This window comes from Mastigoproctus giganteus, chromosome 2 (genome assembly GCF_048544385.1).
Source record: "Mastigoproctus giganteus isolate SK-2022 chromosome 2, ASM4854438v1, whole genome shotgun sequence".
In the NCBI taxonomy this organism is placed as follows: domain Eukaryota; kingdom Metazoa; phylum Arthropoda; class Arachnida; order Uropygi; family Thelyphonidae; genus Mastigoproctus; species Mastigoproctus giganteus.
The window spans coordinates 149,650,983-149,671,404 of record NC_143576.1 but is presented as its reverse complement, the minus strand read 5'-3'; the positions used below and the strand labels follow the sequence as shown (position 1 = coordinate 149,671,404).

Here is a 20,422-nt window from a genome sequence, read left to right as displayed (position 1 = left end):
TTCCGTCTTATGGTTTATCTTCGTTCTTTTTTTTTAAATGGGCAGGCAGTTTTCGCGTTGACCACTCACTGCATGTGATAGTAAATGGCTCTGTCATTTAACTTCTCAACTAGAGCTGAAGTTCCCCACGGTTCTGTATTTCATCTACTCTTTCCCTCCTGTGTATTAATACGATCTTCATCCATTGATTGGATAAAGATCGCATTAATGATTGGATGCAATACGATCCATTTATTGGAGAACCTGTCCATAGTGTTGGTAATAATAGTTCACTGCAATCCATGTTCCACTTTGACGGTTCTGCTCTGCAAAACAGCTACAAGTTCTAGATTAAATTTATATCACTAGTTCATTAAATATGGATTTCCAGGTAATCATTCACTGGAGATAAGAAAGGGCACTTAATTTCATTCCGTCCAAAAGCTAGTGTTAAATTCTGGCGAAAAAGACCTTATTGCTCCAATGGTCATATCCAACAAAATTGAGATTTTTATACAAGGTCACATATCCTTACTGGTAATGATCCTGATTTATTTCGGTCCTGGCGTTACTTTTTCCAGAAGTCTATTGAAACTGTCAAAATCACAAATCCGCTTTGCATGGAATGCTGTTCCTGCACCTGTTGTAATGCCCGTTCTCTTTAAATCATAATTCCATCAAAAAGAGTGCAGTCGTTATGGTTTCTTACTTCACTCCCAATCACAGAGGTGTTCAGTTTCTGCCTTTTCTATAGGTATTTATGCAAGTACTGTTCTCCTGAACTGGCATCTGTAAATTCACCTCATTGTTCCCTCTTCATTATTCCAGTCCTAAAATATGCCTCATCCATTCGAAATTCAACTTCAGACTCACTGAGATAACTTCTTCTCTGCCTAATTTATCCACTATACGTCTCTTCTTTTGGAAAAAAAAAAAAAAGATTCTTCCTGTGAACTTCCTGAAAATTACGATGTTCAAAAATCCAAGTCAAGCGTCTTCTGTATCACCTTCTAACTGAAACATAATATTAGAGTACCATAGGTTCCAATACCTTTCGTGGTTCTGGTCACCATAAAATAGCACTGCTACGCAAATCCCATATCTTGGCTATCAATCACTCGAACATCTTGAAGTTCTGGTAAAACAGTTCATAACAACAGTAGAGAAATTTTTAACTGCTCAGTCATGTTGTTTATTAATAGAATGCGCCCAAAATTTGACCAAGCGCGTACCTTATTAATTTAGTTATTCTTTATGCAACAAAGTTCAACCATAGTTTGAATGAGTGTCAGCGAAAGCAAAATCTTAAATATAGAAAACCTTTAAAAACATGAATAATCATCTTAATAAATAATAATGAAAAATTAGAATGGTACACTTGTGTGAATGAAGGGGACTTACAGATTAAATTCTTGTTCGTGAGATGTACTGACGGGTTGAGAACTTATCACGCAGCCTTTTCGTGCAGCTGTATCAAGTTATAATCAATTGCCTGCAACATGCAAAACTTTCTTCAACACAAATCACGTGAAGTAAATGAAAATGGAGACAGAACGTAGGATGATAATAAAATAAGAAATTCAAGTGTGCTTTATTTGCTCCTTTATCTATAAGGTTAGGTCTGTGGGTGTTAAGAGCAAAGGTATGAGCATATTGTATCTATAACTGAGTGCATTCTTCGGTCGGTTTGCTGTTTTCTGGATAAAAAAACCGAGTTTCCAGAAGAAAAACATGCTTCAAAATGCATACATAAGTAACAATCTTTGTTACTTACGTATGTGTTTATTAAAAGGCTCTCTGCTGTACTCTATGATTCGTGAGCAGTGTTGCGCATGCTTTTAACTGTACTCATGAAGTTCACTTTGATGCAAGCTGGAAATATAGCTGGATATTTGAATTTATATTTATTTTATATAGAACACTTAGTCGCTGTGTTTTATGTCATCATAAGTCCAAAATTTTGTCATTTTAAAGCCTAAATGTTATTGTTCTTTCATGAAAAAGTGATTTTGATTTTGAAGAGCGTTACTCAGTCTGAAGAAAATGAAAAAAAAAATAGTTAATGTACGCAATGTGCTAAAGAGCAGGCGCATTCGATATTTTTCATAAATTAATTGACTTTTTTTCTTATTTTATTATTGATAGAAGTGAAAAGCAAATGTAGTTATCGCTTTATCAAATAATCACTAAGATTATACATTTTTAGAACTAATAAATCTCAATAATTTTACGTTCTCGTTCACTTTAGTTACAGCTGTATAATATTTATTAATACGCTTTTATTTTTAAGTCTCTTCTGTGTCTATATACGAGTATCTCTTCACAACATTACGTTCAAGGGTCTTAGCGTGCAGAGACTGTTTAAAGCTAGCAAAAGAATTTATTTTCGTTTAGTGGCATGGAGCACAAGTATATCAATAAAATGGAAATTAGTGAAATAAGGAATATTTCAACTTGCTTGGAGTGTAATCTGCCTTTAATAGATTATTCTCAGACATTTTGTGATACTTCCTGTACCACTTCTTGCTGACTTTACACTAATTGAAGAAGTAATACAGGAAATGCCACAAAACGTCTGACAATAATATGCAATTGTTTTTTTTTTGGATGGGACAGATATTTTTAACAAGCTAAAATACAAACTTTCATGAAAATCCGTCCACTGGGAGTCGTTCTGTGACTTGAGGACTGAGACACGACGGACATGGGTGAAGAAAATAAGCATCTAGGATATATATGTGCAAACGCGCCAAAAAAGTAGTGGGATCCATTAGGTTTAACAATACTATGGAAGAAGGAAGGAAGGAAGCTTCTAGAGTGAACTTCTGCCCTGCATCTTTTTATCAAGAGAAAATTGCAGCCTGAAGAAAGACATGTCTGGAAACAGGAGGCACTCAGGATAAGAAGAGACCTGAGAGACTTTTAACAAGAAGTGATCATCTGCACGAATGGCTATTCAAGAAACCGTACAGCAAAGTGCAGGGAAGTGAATAGGACAAAGTGCATGTGAAATTGGGATTTCAAAAAATCAACTACGCATCACAGCTTACACACAACGGATCATCCTTCCAAAAGCTTCCAACGTACGTGTACAAGCCGTTTATAATCATACAGTTCACATCTCTGAATGGTTTCTTCTGACATGGAGAGGAACTGGTACCCAAGAATTTATCTTTATGATTGTCTCTAATTTATGATCAGGTAGCGCTTATTTTGAATGGTTGCATTAGCTGGCACATCAGCCTCTATTGGAACATCACGGACGTTTTTGTAGTGGAAGAGGAATCAGCAAACGATTTAATCGAAGGAGAGACTTCTGTTAAATCCATTCCCATTTCCACTATGATCCTGCCATTTTTGGCTGTGGTTATTTATTGAATATTTTGCGGATATTACCTTTTTCTGTCTTTCATTTTACACGTGTGTACTCTTAATTCTGCTCTAGTGTATTCAACGGAGACTTCAGTTGCCAGTTTCTCTCTGCATGAACTGGGGTCAATAAAAATATATGATAGATTCCGACAATAAAAGATATGTATAAGATATCCAGACAATTCTGTAGTATTATTAAACTTCGACTTACTATATTACAGTATTAATTAAAGGGCAATAGAAATTAATCAAGATCGGAAATATTAGAAACATTATATATATAAAAAAAAAAAATAGTGGTAATTTTTTTCTATTGATATAAATTCTGAAAGTTGTATCTTTTGCCGAAAACTCTTTAAGTAAACGATAAAGCTGTTAGGGGCTCTCGATTTTTTATAGTATTATAAATTCAACGTATGCCTCTTAATTTAATATGTTATAATTTATTTTTGGACCAGAATACACAAACGTGTATCAATCTTGATTTCGATAATTAAAATGCAGGAAATAAATTTTATATTAACATTTACATGGATTCTTAAATAACAGCAACATAGATTTTAAGCGCATCACCAACTTGGCCATATAATGCAAATTTCATGTGTTCTGTGGTCGATTTCCTGTTTGCTGGACAAAAAACCCGAGACCTGCTCTCGCCTGAGACCGACTAACTTAGCCACGTTGTGAAAAAGACTTTAAAAATTCCTCGCGTCATTGACAGAATTCGAACTCAAGTCTTTTCCACCCGGTGTGGAAAGAACGGTGATTATACCAACTGCTATCCAGGAGGACTTCATTAGTATTCACTTAGGCTTGTGAAAGAAGTTTCACTTGAATTTTGGGGGTTTTCAGTTAGCCTCCAAATGCTGGAAATGAGGATATAATGGAATTGCCTTACTTTATGCATAGTATCGTATATTCATCCCGTTACCTAGCAGAAAAGGACGCTGCATGCAATACAAGACAGTTCTCAGCATTACCGTATATGTTATGCGTAATCCTATCTTCCGAAACACGCCAGTAAAAATATGCATGGTTGGTTTATTGCTGGTCCAAAAACTACAGAGCTTGGTCTGATGTCCCACAGTTCGCAATGCAAATTTGCTATTTACGAAGATCGTCATAAGCAAATGATGCCAAAACCACATACTTAATTTTACTCTCAACCCATATCGATCATCTGCATCAGTATTTACTTGCTTCACGAAGCGGAAATGTATCCACAGTACGCAAGTTCTTGCTTTATTACCTGGCTGACATGATTAAGCGAAATTCTTCTTATTTTATAGAATCCTTTGCTGTCTGCCTCCTTTAGCAACTTTACAGAAGAGATATACTATTTTATTTTATTCTATTGCGCGAATTTTATAGCTTTTGTCAATTTTATAGCTTCGTTAATAATAAATCAACAAAACTGTTGAATAATGTAACAGCTGTCTGTAGTGTAGTGCATTCCTCCGAATTGATTACGTTGATTTATTTCTATAAATCGCCTTGTTATGGTCGTAATTTATTCAGAAAACCTCTAAACACTTTCGAAGTTATTTTAAGTTATTTGAGGAGGGATTACGAAAATCCATGCTCCGTATGGGACTTAAAACCACGACCTGTCTGTTGAGGAAAAGGAAATTCTGGAGATTTGAGACTAGTTCTCTTCTGAGCACGAACTCGAAATAAATATGAAAAATATACGATTAAGTGATTCAGATTTTTGAAAACAGAAGGAAGTAACGTATGCAATAATTGAGAAATAACGGGCTAAGAAAATCTGAGACATAAAATAATTCATTTTAAATAATGAGCATTCATTCACACGTAAACCGAAAACATTATACTAGTATTTAATTTCTGAAAAACTTTCCCATTACGATGTAGTGACCATCAACTTCATATATTGTCCCAAGTAAGCTTCAATCACCTTTGAGCATAAAAATTACACAAATATTATAATCGTCGTCTCTTCCCAACCATGTGGAAAATGCCTGGGTTCGAATTCCGTCAAATGACGCGAGGAACTGTACGGGCTTTTTTTTTTTTCTTTCACTCTGTGGCTGTGTTACTTGGTTTCTAGCGAAAGTCTCTTATCATAGAAACAACTGGACTGAGTTAGTCGGTTTCCTTTGTGCTACAGATGGTGACAGGACGAATCTGAGATCCTGATATTTGAGATATATGTGTCTGTAGGATTCATCCACCAAGTCTGCGATAGCATCTTCGCCTCCAAACAATAGACGATCCCCCTAGGATTGTAGGAAACTATCCCCCTATCCTTGGGGTATAGTTCCTACTTATGGAGATTCTGCCCATTGTAAACGAAATTATGATGACCTGATCAAGGACAAGACGTGGAGACGTCAGCTGTTGACTTCCGTGTTTTCCTGAACTCTATAGACCTCAGAATGTATTTATATTTGTTTTCCTTTTGTATTTAGTATTATAAGTGTGTTCCCCTGATGTTGCCTTCTCTGTGGTGGTAACGTTGTATATATTTCTATACACTAAAGATGAAACGATGGTTTTTTCTCCCGGAAACTTACTTTTTCGTCCAGAAAACAGGCAAATCGAATATACGGAATTACAGACACAATATATTGAGAACTCATATACTAAATTACTTTAGCGCTTAATGAACATACAGTCGGCCTGGAGTATAAACAGAAAATTTTATTTTACATTTTTAAGCTTTGTCATGAAAGAAAATTACAGAAGAAATGAACAAAAAAGGGAGTTAAAGGAAATTACTGCTTTATGAAATGTAGAAAAATATTCAGTTGAAGTCTGACGTTCTTATTTGACTATTATCACTGATTAGATGATTGAATTCATTGGCTCCGCTCGAGAGAGAGAGAGAGAGAGAGAGAGAGAGAGAGAGAGAGAGAGAGAGAGAGAGAGAGAGAGAGAGCTGTAATATGACATTCGAGCAGCGTGTACGCGAGTTGTTTGATGCGCTCTTAACATAATAAATATGATGGTAACCTAAAGCCAAAATTTGCAGAAATCAGTGACGTTTGGCTTCGTGTGATCAGGGACTGATCACACGAATCTCAAATTGTGTTGCGAATTTTAATCAATTATTTTTAAAAGGAAATGGGAAACAACGGGGGGTCCTCCAATGAACGTCTAAGCTGTGTAAGAAAGAACTGAAAGGCTGTGCTCTCAGTGATATGAATTGTGGAAAGAACATCCTTTAACTCCTGGAAAAAAGAGACCTGCAAGGTGCGAAAATATTTATGCAGTGGACGATTTTAGTAAAGAATGTATAAGTAAGGCGGTTGGTATATGAACAATATTCGTTTTTGTATAATAGATTTAATTATAGAAAAAAATATTTAATTTAAAGTCAATCGTTCATTAAGTTTTAACGGGAACTGGATTTGTGTGGCGAAAGCATATTAGCTGTAAAATACTCGTTGATCGAGCTAACGCTCATGTTCCCAGGATATCTCCTGTATATATACAACAAATTAAACGAAATCTCGACAGACAGTTCGTGTTCCCTTATATATGTGGATGAAACTCGAATATTTATGAGTCCTCATTCCAAGGAAAGTTCGCATGATGATTCTGGAAAACTAGCCTTAAGGCAAACTAGCAATGGAGGATGGAATAGCGGTGCTAGCTTTCTGTTTTCTTATAAAACTAAACAAAGAGATTACCACACTTCAATGATCGCCGAAAATTTCTATCGATATGTTGTCAGCCAAATCATACCAAATAATCCAAGCAGAAACATTATTTATTGTTTTGGCCAACGCTCCTTATCATTCGCAGCAAACAGATGAAAGCAGCAACAAGTTCTTAGAAAAAAGAAAAGATTGCATCGTTGCTTTACAGTCATAGTATTGCTTATCTTCTCAATGCTCAAAAAAGAGATTTTCTTTTTCTACCGCATGAAAATAAATTTGAAACAAAAAAGGGGTACGTTGTTGATTAACTATTAAAAAAACATGGTCATTTAGTTTTAAGCTTACCATCATACTACTCTGACCTGCGTTCAATCAAACTTTGAACAGCAGAAGCATGTTATCACAATGATGTTTGGAGATATGAGTCTTACAATGAGAATAATTTAAAAAATTACTTAAAAGAAACTCTGGAACACAGACCGGATAACAGATTGGCTGAATGTGTCAGCCACATTAGAGACGAGTAACATAATTATTAGATTAATATTCTGTGATTGAGGATAAGCAGTTTGATATAAATTGGTTTTTTTCAGTATAGGGATATCGTATCATTTAGAATTTAAAGTTGTTTTTTTATTATTAAACATTAAATGTTAATGGATATTATAATTTGTTAAAATTAAATTATCAGTTTGTATACTCGTCATTTCTCATATCTCTTTCGTCTCAGCTATAAAAAACTTATTTTATGTCACTATCCTCCCATACCTGCTGGAAAAATCATGAGTTCGAATCCTGTGAATGGTGCGATGCATTTTTAAAAGCCTTTTCACACCATGGCTGAGTTAGTCAGCCTCAGGCGTGGGATGCAAGATTTTCTTCCGGAGACTCGGGTTTTGCGTCTAGCAAAGAGCAATCCGACCGAAAGATACATGCAATTACACTTGCAGACACAATATACTGATGAATCATAGCCGTATTTTCTTTGGCGCTTAACACTAACCCCAAACGAATTTAAGCATAACATAAGTACAACAGTTGCAGTATAGAGATACATTTTTTTATCATGAAGAAAAGCTCTACCGCCTCACTTTTTAATGAAAAGTCTGATGATAACGGATAAGGTACCCGGCCTTGCACGGATTGCCAATAATCAAAATTATGTAAGTTTATGGGAATTTTCTTATTTGGCTATTAAATGACACTGGTCAATTTGAGCCACAGGACAACTTTAAAGTTATGGAAGTTAAACATTCAAATGTACTAACACTTTTATTATAAATATAGTGTTTATTATTCTGCATTTTATTGCAGCATTGCGTAATATATTTGATATACTTTAGAGCTTCCGTGTATAAAAAATGTGGGGACACGATGTAGAGGATGATTTTTTCATTGCCAAACTGGTGCAGTCAGCATAGAGTAAAGAATAAGCCTTGCAGATTGAGGGTATGAACTTTGAATATTTGTTACCATGCTTGTTGATATTCAAGAGAAAACATACGCAAACAGGGAGATATACTTGTTTAAATTGAAACACAGATCAGAGCAGATGAGTAGAATGCGTGAAATGTACCCATCCTGAATCTCCATGGCCATTCATGATGGAGGTTTCAATGGTATCGGGTATACGCTTCGTGAGAGGCAGTCGTCTTCTAGTGTAAGGTTTTCGGACGAGATCTACATTCCTATGAAGCATGATGGGAGCCCAAAATGTGAATTTCAGTTTATGGAGGGACACACTTGGTAGATTTAGAGAGTTGGGAGGAATCTTTAGGATAGTTGACTGCCTTATTGGATTTCAGTACAGTGACAAAATACACGAAATTTTGTATATTTCGAAACAAATGAATATTTTTGATATGGTATTATTAAATCTTTTTTTTTGTGGCAGGCTGTCTCTTTTGGCAACGCTACTTGTGGTCATGGAAGTAATTGCAAGTGTCGATTGATTATCCGATAAAGTGGCTTCATTTCCCACCTTGAGTAGGCTTTTCAGGTGAGGTCTAGACTTTTAGGAAGCGGGATAGGAGCCCAGAAACTGAGATTCAGTATAATTTAGGCAGACGCATGGTAGCCATAGAGAGAGTTGAGAGATTCTTCAGGGTAGTTGATTGCCTCATTTGCACTTTTATTGACAATTGAGGAATATTTTTGTTTTGGATATCGGCAAATTCTACAGCAAGCACAGTACCTGTTGGCGACTCACAAATTTGTTGTTAGGCTGAATTGTGAATGTTTTTTTGTTTTTTTTTTCAATTATGTGTTTAACGCTTGTTTTTTTCAACAAAGAAATTAAAGCTGTGAGGTCTCAGTATAGTATGCTTACAACTGTAGATTTCCTGTCACCTCTGCAGATAAAAGGTCCACTAGGTGATAGTGATCGGTATGTAGTAAAAAGGCTTTGGCTTTCATAGAGGTAACTACAATGGTTTCTTACAGTTTTTAAATTTTATGTAGTAGGACCAACTGATGAAGTTACCATATGGGAGGCTCTTGTGGACTGGAGATGAGAAAATGTATCCCAAATTCCCAAAAGTGATCAAAGGGAGACATAAGTAATTACAGACCCGCTAGCTTGATTTCTGTTACAAAAAAGATAATGGAGTCACTGGTTAAAGAAGTAATGCAAGGTCATCAGGATAGGAATGCAGTTATACTGCAGTCACAGCATCTCTTCAGGGACGATCATGTCTGATCAATCTGATTGGATATTATGGCACTAACAAAAGAACTGGTCGAAAAAAATTTGACATAATATACTTCGATTTCAGTAAAGCCCTTGATACTATTGCACATAAAAGAATGCGTACAAATTGGAGCAATGTGACATTACGGGTAAGTCGCTGCTACGGATAAAGGGACAGTCGAGAGGGAGAAGACGCAGAGTGGTTATCAATGGACACTGCTGTTCTTGTACTACTGTTATTAGCATAGTCCGCATTGTTCAGTTCTAGGCCCATTGTTGTTTTATATATTTATTAATGATACTGATGAAGGCATATCAGGCTTGATGTCTAAGTCTGAAAATGATACGAAAGTTATCAAGGTAGTTAATCACATTATTCAGGGTATGCTACTGCAACAAGAAACATCAGGCAGAAGGGCTGGGAAGCGGCAATTGAAATTAACATTGATACGTCATATGAGGAGCAGTAATCCCAGATTAATGCTGTGTGGTATCACACTCATAGCAACGGGAAATGAAAACAAAAGTGATATGAAGTTCTCTAAGCAGTGCAGACAGGCTGCAAGGACAGCTAATGGGGATTTGTTAATGATATACAGCAATATTGCCAGTAGGAAGAAGGCGAAGATTATCTCATTGTATAAGGTAATGTTTAGGCAATATTTAGGAAGGATGTCGATCTGATAGAACAGGTGAATATATGAGAGTAGAAGGGTACTTTTACCAGAAAAGATTTCACTTTTGCAATTGTCAGCGTGTGGAGACTAGCAGTTTGCGAGGAGGCCTGATTGAGGTGTTTATGTCCTTGAATGGATTGGATTAGCTCAGTTCTATTGGAATTCTTCCACTTGCTCGGACTACACACTTGGGGTAAAATTTAAATAGGGAAATGAAGGTTACTTGTTGGATGCGCGGAAATTTTCTTTCAGACAGAGGGTGGTTGATTGTTGTAAAAAAATCCCATGCGGTGTTCAAAAGGTGTGTAGTTTGAATAAATTCAACGAGGAACTATAAACCTATTAGAGAGGATAAACAGGTGAAAAGGGATATATGGCTTTTTTTGGCTGATGCTGTATAAGCTTGCTTGATTTCTTGCACCATTTATCACTACTTCTGCTAATACTTCTTTGAAGTGTAATGTACAATGGGTGTAATCTACTGGATCCAGAATGACTTCCACATACAAAAAATAAATGTTCTTATGCACGTTTTATATTATTGTAGAACCTTTGTTCTAGTGTTCTGATATAATTGGAGTGAGTAGTCTTTATGAAGAAATTGGCGTTAGTCACAATCTAGAACGCTAAATTCAGTATTAGACATGTTGCCACAAGATACTCGAAGGCCTCCTCGCATGTTCTTTAACAACTATACCAAAGCGACAGGCGGTGTCTCTTCGTATATCTTCACGGTAGCAGACCTTGCAGTATGTACTTTTGCCACAGTGGGCATGACCAACGAATGAAATAAATTGAAACAATGTGCTGGTTTGATTTTATGCTTGAGTGGACCAAACAATTGTCCAAACTTAGTTGTAGATCCAACCTCGCAATGGTAGCATGTAGCCTGAGAGGCCCTGTAGAATATTTATTTATAGCTTTTGCGGTAGTACAGTTGATACAAACACTGTCCTTCCCACACAAGGTGAAAAAGACCGAAATTCGAATCCCTTTTATGGGCCTTTTTCACATTGTAGGTGAGTTAGTAAGTTTCAGGCGAGAAAAGGTACAGTTTTTTTTTCTTCCACGGAAACTGGGGCCACTTAGTGACCCCAGTTTCCGTGGGTCCCAGTGCACAACGGAACAACTTGGTCTAAGTGGCCACTTAGACCATGTTGGTCCGTTGTGCACTATCTGTACAAGTTCAAAGGCCTAGTTTCAAGTTGTTCAGGCAGAAATACCCGTAATAACTCACAGGGTAAACCATTCCCTCCTTGCCGGAATAAACACAGTCCCGGTTGAAGAGAATTTAGAAATTTCTCCAGTTATCGAAGGAACTCGAAGCTAGACCTCTCCAAACGAAATGGTTAAACTGTCACAGAGGAATACATTTACAAGTAGCAATTTTCATGTAGTGATTATCACAAAAACCTTGGAAAACAAAATAAGATGAATAATTTCATGTTACTATATATATTATAAGAAAAATGAGTACATACATACATTAATTTCAAAGTTCTTTGCATTATTATTGGAGTACTTTATTTTTCAGGATTGTTTGTTTGTTTGGGGATTTATTAGGCGCATCGGCAACTATGGCCATAGTGCGCCACTTTCAGCATTACTCCAACATTTTTGTTAAATTAATGTCGAAATTCTGTGCGATGAATAACCCCCCCCCCACAAACTTTAATTTCGCAGAGATTAATAGCTTCACATTTCTTTTTCAATTTACCAATATTTTTCTAAAATTTTAACTATAATTAATAATTTTTTCCCATTATAACTAACAAGTATATTAGTTGCCAAAAAAACACAATATTTACAAAATTATGAAATATTATGAAAAAAAATAATAAACATATAAAATTAATAAGAACTGAATTTCTCACTGGAAGCACAATTAAAAACTGAATACTTTTTAAAATATTAAATTGAGGGCCTGTCAGACTATGCGATACCACTCGTTTGGTAAAATAAAATTAAAATCCGGGTTATACTACTGTCCGGTTAAGCGGGATTCGGATTATCGAGATTTTTTCATACAGTACAGTCATAAAAGTCTTCATTAAGTTCTCTTAATTTCCATATATTTATTTGTACATCCGCACCCAACTAAATAGTCAGAGTGTAAATATATAAACGTACGAAACGTACTCTGGCCACCATAAAATACGAATTCAATTAAGAACTTTAGCGTGCACACGTCCTAACGAATACAAGATACTACGAAAAACTAAAGGCATAGAAAATGAACTCACGTTTCAATCACGAAGGCTGGAAATTTGATAATCCTGTGCAGGATAATATTTCTTCATTATCTGCACGAAACAGAGTGAGGCAGTAGTAAGTTTAAGAAGTGCACAAGACACCAGGACAAGTATTGTTTTACCATATTTAATCACGATAATATCGATACATATTGCGATCATCGATGGGAGGAGAGAAAAGGAGCGATCGTTATTACAACACATATGCACGCACTCACGGAAGGTGAAGGTTCCAAGTTGGAGTTCAATATCCGAACATAATTCGCAGTTTGGTGTGTCTCATATTGGTCGTGGGAACCACAACAACCGTGTATATGTATATATATGTATTATAGATAGATAGAGAGAAAGAAATCAGTGGACACATACAGTCAATATACACGAAGCTTCCTTAGTCTGATATGTAACATTAAATTAGGATTCTCCCACTAATCGGCACGCAACGTTCATAGAACCGTGAAAGTTTATGTAAGTGCACTTAAACATTGGTAAACTTTAATATCCATTGAGTGTTTCTCCTTTTTGAAATCGTAGAGCTACAGGAACTCTTCGTTGACAAGTTGCTTCAGATCGAGACAGTTGGCGGGAGCTCTAATTGGCGAAAGGGGATACTGAGAAAACGCGGTGGGCCACATCGAGGTGTCGGGAGTAATACTTGGCGTGCGAGGTTCGGGGGTCACAATGTCCACGTGTAGTCTATCAATACGCTGTAAACTGCGACTGGTTTCGTCGGTTCCGGGGCTGTCGTGGTCGGAGAATCTGCGACAGCAGAGGATATGACTGAAGGCTTCCTTAAAGTCTTTGTTGAGGAATGCGTAGATGCACGGGTTAAAGGAAGAGTTGAAGTAGCCGAGCCACGTCAGGCCACTCCTGACTTCGTACGCCAGGTAACACTCGGTGCAGTACGCCAAGATAACGTACATCAGAAAGAAGGGTAGCCAACATGCACAGAAGACTCCCATTACAATGCCCAGCGTGCGAATCGCCTTCGTATCGGTAACTATTTGGCGGGAACGTTTTCGAATACTGCGACGTACTCCGTGCGACGCTCCTTGCAGGGAACGCTCCAGTTGCCTAATCTCTCTTGCCTGGTGCTCCGCTACCATCAGGATGCGATAATATACATAAAACATAACGGGCAGCGGAAGGTAGAACGAGGTCATGGACGACACGACGGCATAAATGCGATTGACTTTCAGAGAGCATTCGGAGCTTTCTTCGAAGAGCGACATGCTTCCGTCGCTGTACCATCCCATGAATATAGGGATGAACGAAATAGCTGCGCTACACAACCACACGGTGGCGATCACTATGGCTATTCGTCGTTTCGAGACGAAGGAGCGGTATCGTAGTGGACGAGTGATCGCCCAGAACCGGTCGAGGGCAATGACGCATAAGTGGAGTATGGATGCGGTGCAACACATCACGTCGCAGGATATCCACAGGTGACACGCTATGGAGCCGAATCGCCACCGGCGTTCCAGATCGTAGAGGACAAGGAATGGCATTACAAGCAACGCTACCGTGATATCTGCCGTAGCCAAACTTGCAAGAAGTAGATTTGTTACCGACCTTAACCTCCGAAATTTCGTCACCACCGTGAGCACCAGGACGTTTCCGACCAGAGTCGTAATTATCAAGATGCCACAAATGACTACACCCACTAACCTGAATGCCCATTCCGTTTCGTCCATTTCAGTCCATTCCTGACCTTCGATATCCGTGTCGCTGCCGAGTTTGACCTCCCTCTCCATGGTCTCGTTGACATGGCTTTTTGGTTCTTGTTCACTGATTAAATTTCCGTAATAAGAGACGCAACCCTCGGCAACTGCACACAGAGAAGTCGTCATTCTTTTGACACTTGACTCGTAATGAGCGGGCCGCACCAAACGACACACCTTTTAGCGCACCATGGAAACTGTGTTACTGTACCTCTCGCGGCAGGTGATCATCTGCTTCAGCTCCGCACGAGAACAGAGCACAGATGCGGGTTGCTATAGCAACAAAGTCATGCTCGTACTTCTCGCTTTCTAGTAGTTTAGAGAATGTATCACTATTTCAAAATACCCACTTTTTTTTACCAGAATCTTCGACTCCCCTTCCTTGGTGTGTTTGTGTGCTCACTGCCATCTATCTCAAATTTTCTTTATCACAAAAGAATGTCTTCGCAAATGAAGTTTCTGTAAATCAGAAAAGCAGAGACGTGCGCAGACGCATGTTTACTGCACGTAGTATCAACTTCTTGCTAGAAATATTCCTCTATAGCATATCAAAACAGGAAAGAGACATCGCTGGAATATGCACAGAATACTGGGTGATACGAATATTTTGAATATTTTTGAAAATAAATAAACAACAAAATAAAGTTCTGAATAGTAAATAACTTAGAATTTGATTTGTTCTTTCCTATAAAAATCGTTTAAGAGGTGGACTTAAAGAATAAGATTAAGGAAGCGACCAGTTCTATTTGTTGGTGTTTGATACAATCTGTACAGAACTGCAGCGCACAACGAATACCAAAAAACTGCATTGGAAGTTACAACGCTGAATTTCCTTTGAGGCATTTGCAGTTGCCATTCCATTATATGATGAACGGTGCAAGAATATAAACATCATGCATATTTTGCTTATTTGCATCGTAAGACTGAATCAAATGATCTGTATACAGAAAGCAGTCGGAGTTTAAAAGAAATATTGCCAAGTAAAGATGTTTTGAAATGCATCTTGAATGAATAATCAAATGCAATATCGGTATTGAACTAACTACAGTTAGGTTGTTTTAGATTTTAGTAAAGGAAACTAAAGACATTCGGAGAAAATGCACTGTCTGTTAATTGCATGTATTCGAAACAAGTAAATCCATCATTCCTATAGTGGGGCCCTCCCGGGTAGCACAATTGGTAGAATCGTCCTCCCCTACACAGGGTGGAAAAGACCTAAGTTCGAGTTGTGTCGATAACGTGAGGAATTTTAATGGGCCTTTTTCACAACGTGGCTGAGTTAGTCGGTCACAGGCGAGGTTAGCATTGTTTTTTTCTCCAGGAAATTTGAGTGTTTCGTAAAGTAAACGGAAAATCGACCACAGAAAACACGCAATTTGCAGACAATGTTCAGTTTTAAGCGGCACGGGGGGGGGGGTCTTCCCCAACTCTGCGTAGTAATTCTGTGATGCATACAGTTCACTGTAAAGGCCGGAATGTGTAAGTGTAGGGTTTATGAAGCGTAGTGTTTGGCTGTGTTGTTCTTCTGGCATTTAGCCACGGGACCCCTATTTGAACCTCACGTTGCCGGTTACTCACCAAGTGGAGGTAGGACGGGCAGCAGAGGAGAGGCAAAGATACCCTGGCAGAGCGCGTCACGGAGTTGCCTAAGATTTCCATGGCTGGTTCTAAAAAATATATATATATATAGTAGAACATGGGGATATTGTGCAAGAAGGAAGCAAAGCTGGAAGAAAATGAAGCAGCTATATAGAAGGCAGTTTACGCGGGTATTGTCACCGTCCTCCCCACACCGGGTGGAAAAGGCTCGGGGTTCGAATCCCGTCGATGATGCGAGGAACTTTAATGGGCTTTTTTTCACTTCGTGGTTGAGTTGGTCGGTCTCAGGCGTAGATGTCAAAGTTTTTCTCCCAGAAACTGGGGCTTTCACTTTCAGCAAAACAGGCAAATCGACTAGAAAACACGCAATTTATAGACACAAATACGGGTATATGTAAGAAATTACCGGGTGACCCTAATATAATAGTTTGGGTTTTTGTAGAGAACTGAACTTTGCTCCACTGAACCCGAGTTCAGTGGAGCAAAGTTGTTCCACCAGGCGAAAGATGGGAGAGGGGAACAAGCCCCAGGAAAGGGAAGAAGGTCACACGGCAAGGGAGCCGGGTGATGATCGGAAAAGTAATAACAATAGTCAAAGACTACTAGAATCCGACTCTGTCCACGGACATGGTTAGCAAATCGTATCCCGATAAGATCGGAGTTAGCAGAAATATTGAAAGTTTGAACTGCAGAGTAGAACCCGTGGATCATAAAGTAGGGGTATTCAGCTGGCTAAAGCTAAAGTATAGACGTCATCATGGTTCCCAGTTTGAGTAGACTGGAGAGTCTTCCGTTTGCAGAACAGATGTTTCCAAAATTTGGTGAAGAAATGAGTACTATTCTTGGCGCCTCCGTAGCCAGGTGGGAAGGAGCAGCAGTGCGTAGCACACTCTTCTTGATTAGACCGGGGTTCGAGCCCTTCACCACCAAATACGGAGGATGCGGAAAGGTCAGGGAATGACCACCGCATATCCTGGAGCAATATGGCCTTAATTGCTAATGCTCCTAAAAACCAAATAACAAATAACAACAGTACTATTCTTCTGTAATGAACAAGTGTTTATCTTCCTCTGGTAAGTCTTGGAATCCTAGTGTAAAAATGTTACTAAGGTCCTTATAGAGTGAGCAGGTGTATAGTAGATGAATTCAGTTCTGAATCCGTTAATATCAATAGGCGTTGTCTGTTATGCCCATGGAAGTCAATGTATGATTGATGGAACCAATTGTTAGATATGTTGCGTAAAGACTTGGGGGGAAGCAGGATGGAGCTTTGGGGAAAAAAGAAGCGATACGTAGGGAAGAAACTATTTTTGTTAATTATACCCTTGTCAGTGTCTGTCTATCTGGCCTGCCAGGTCTGTAGAGGATTGGTTGCAATTAGTTTATTCTCCGTATCACTGAGAGTTTTGGCGGTATACCCAAGGATGGAGAGTAGCAAACCCCTGGACGGGCAGTAATTGAGTCCTCAACGGATGACTACTAGATCGAACGGAAGGACACTCGCGAGGAACGTAATTTACAGCCAATATACACGGAGAAGTAGGATTTTTAGGTGCATCAGCGACTAAAACCCCTACTACAACATCATGTAGTGGATTTTGCCAAATGAAAAATCCAAGTTTACGGTGAATTAAACAAGAGTGTCATGCAATGCTCACCGATTAATTCAACTATCTTACGAAACGTATTAAAATAACAAAAGGGAAGAGGGAGCGGAAGTATAAGAAGAGGTGGATTAAAGCTTCGTTGATTTTCACAAAAAAAAACATTTAGTAGAATATATGTGGGGTAGGGATATTGGTCCAGGAAACACAAATACAAGGGATAAATGAATGATGATGATGAGGAAGGGATTCCGTAAGTTTGTAAATATCTGTAAGTGCTTCTTCCAGTCATCTTCATTGCTAATACCAAGGCCACCCTAACCCCCGACTTACAATCATTTCCGCCACCTTGGTGCTTGGCCTGTTGCTGAGCAGGAGAAACCGAGGTGGAAGTCTTGAGGACGACAGCAAAATGTTTCTTCTCCTTCCTGGTTTCTACTTCTTGATTCCCAGAAGATAAACACTGACATGGGGGGGGGGACTCTTTCTCTCAAGACGAGATCGGTTACCCCTCCAGTTAGGCCTGCTTTCGAAACATCCATCCACGTCAACGTATGACCATTTTCATTCAACTAGCAAAGTAAATTCTTTTTAGGAAATTCCCAAACCCCAAATGTATTAGACTATAATACATAGTACCGTGAGCGAGTGGAAAGTTGGGAAGGCAGAAGAAGACGCTTGTTGATATTAAACTTGAATTTATGGAGATTTCGATTTTCAGGAAATACACATGAATTAAATTTTTTCTAGAAAACTGAAGTAGAAAGGATAAATGAAAAGAAGAAAAGTTAGTTCAATGTATATACATATGTTACGACTGTTTGGGAGAGAGAGAGAGAGAGAGAGAGAGAGAGAGAGAGAGAGAGAGAGAGAGAGAGAGAGAGAGAGAGAGAGAGAGAGAGGTAATTATAGAATTATAGAAGCCAATTCAGAAGAATACTGTCCATAGAACAGAACGTCTAGGAAACAGACAAGTGGATAGACTTTGTAAGAGGTGGGTCATTAATAATCTAACTGTCCTCTTTTGAATGGAGTCTAGAAGACTGAGAAAAAATTTAAGTTCGCCCCCCCGATATGGGAAAAATATTGTATGGTAGAGCAGATTTGAGATTTGCAAAGTGAATAGTTGTTTAGAAGAACAATTTCTCTTTCGCTCTCTAACGGCAAGAGCGAAAGAGAAATTCCAAGTTTCTAGATGCCGATGAAGCAATATTTGTGAGGTTCTTGTACCAAGAGACATTAGAAGTCAGAGTAATCCCTAATAGAAATGATTTTGCCTAGAAACCTGACCATCATTGAAGATAAGCATAGAAGCTGTAGACACCCTTTTGCCAGATATAAGAGAGGACTTAGTTTTAGAAAAATTGACATTAACTAAGCTATTGCCCATTTGGAGATTTTAGGTGGAGGATTAAGGATTTATTCCTAGAAATATAATTTCACTGTCGCGGCATGAGCATCAGAAGATTCAAAACAGTAATCCAGCTAAGGGAAAAAAAAGAAATCTCGATAATTATCCCATTTCGAATTCTTGTAATGCCAAACAACAAGTGGCTGAGAATAGCTACTAGAGAAAGGCGCCATTGCAGAAGAAACCATCAACAAGTTATGATCTGAGGTGCCTAGATTATTCCTCACCTCGACTTTTTTTAAGGGTTTTTAGTGAGAAAATATCGAAAGCGCTGGGTTCGTGTTTAGGATTGTCTGGTATTCTGGTTGGTGCTTACAAGGGACAAAGTGCGTTGGTGCTGTAGTGTGGATTCATCCTAACGCTCTCCAACTAACTCTGAATCGCATAAGTTGAAATCATAGACAGGCCTCAAATAATAATAATAATAATAATAATAATAATAATAATAATATAATGCATTGCGTTGCTAACTGATTGGAATTTTAACTTGTTGTAAACAAGTGTTAATGGGGCTAACGCAGCCTCTTTAACACTGAGTTCAAGATTGGGGATATTGTTTTGCAAAAAAAAAAAAAAAAAAAAAAAAAAGCTAAAAGAGTATAGGAATTCGACAGAGTGAGTGCAATTGCACTACCTAGAGATAATGATCGGCACTGATCGTGCCTTGAGTTTATTCGTTTGAAAGTGGACCTAAGCATTGCCAATAAATTCAGTCCCACCGTATTAAAACAGCATTTCCTGTAACCCCTCAACAAACGCTCTTTGATAATCATTCCAATATCCTACACTAAATATTTTGGCAATCTCTGACTTCATCTAGATACAATGCAATTATTCATTCCATATATCCTCCGGCTGCGAAAATTTGGATTAAAATTACCTGCAAGTCGCGGAGGTTGGCAGATTCAAGGAGGAATTTGATGGACACTTTTTTAAGACAACAGTAATATTAGAGATTCATTTTTTAATTGATACACAATGCGCTTGCTTCCTTGCGTTATTATGTCCTTTTAATATTAATACCAATACTAAACTGCCTTCACCAAGACCATGACTTCTCAACGTGGCCATCTCACTAATCGACTTCTGTGAAAATCATAATGACGAACTTGAATTTTTAACTCCTGACAACTCTTTGTCGAATTTATTCTGGTTCTTACAGTAACCTTGTTGGATCTACGAGATCCAGAGAAATTGCATGTCCATTACTTTTAAACTGTAAATAACATCACGCTCAGTTATTCAAGAAAGACCTAATCTAGATGATTTCTGTCTGCTGAATTTCCCCACTCGATTCTGTTCAATAGTGTTTTTCTCACCTTAGTCAGTAAGCTGTTTTCTTGAGATTATAAAGTATAAAGAGTATAAAGGTGTATAAATCCTTATAAATATATACAGATTTATACACTTTTATATATATTTCCTCTGACACGAGTACGTTTTTGAAATACTGAAACCAACTGATGGGTAGGTTTGCAAAAGCTGAATGTGA

At 38.0% G+C, this 20,422-nt stretch overlaps 1 protein-coding gene across 1 annotated transcript; it reads right to left on the bottom strand.

Moving 5' to 3' along the window:
* Positions 1 to 13,064: 13,064 nt before the first annotated feature.
* On the bottom strand, positions 13,065 to 14,495 carry LOC150089655 (putative G protein-coupled receptor No18). The gene has a single exon (XM_090368715.1). The coding sequence runs from the start codon at positions 14,443 to 14,445 to the stop codon at positions 13,132 to 13,134; it is 1,314 nt and encodes a 437-aa protein (XP_090224841.1). The 5' UTR covers positions 14,446 to 14,495; the 3' UTR covers positions 13,065 to 13,131.
* Between the last annotated feature and the right edge of the window lie 5,927 nt (positions 14,496 to 20,422).

What these genes read in the sequence shown, in the direction of transcription:
- LOC150089655 (XM_090368715.1), bottom strand. Translation starts at nt 14,445, where the DNA reads ATGACGACTTCTCTGTGTGCAGTTGCCGAGGGTTGCGTCTCTTATTAC.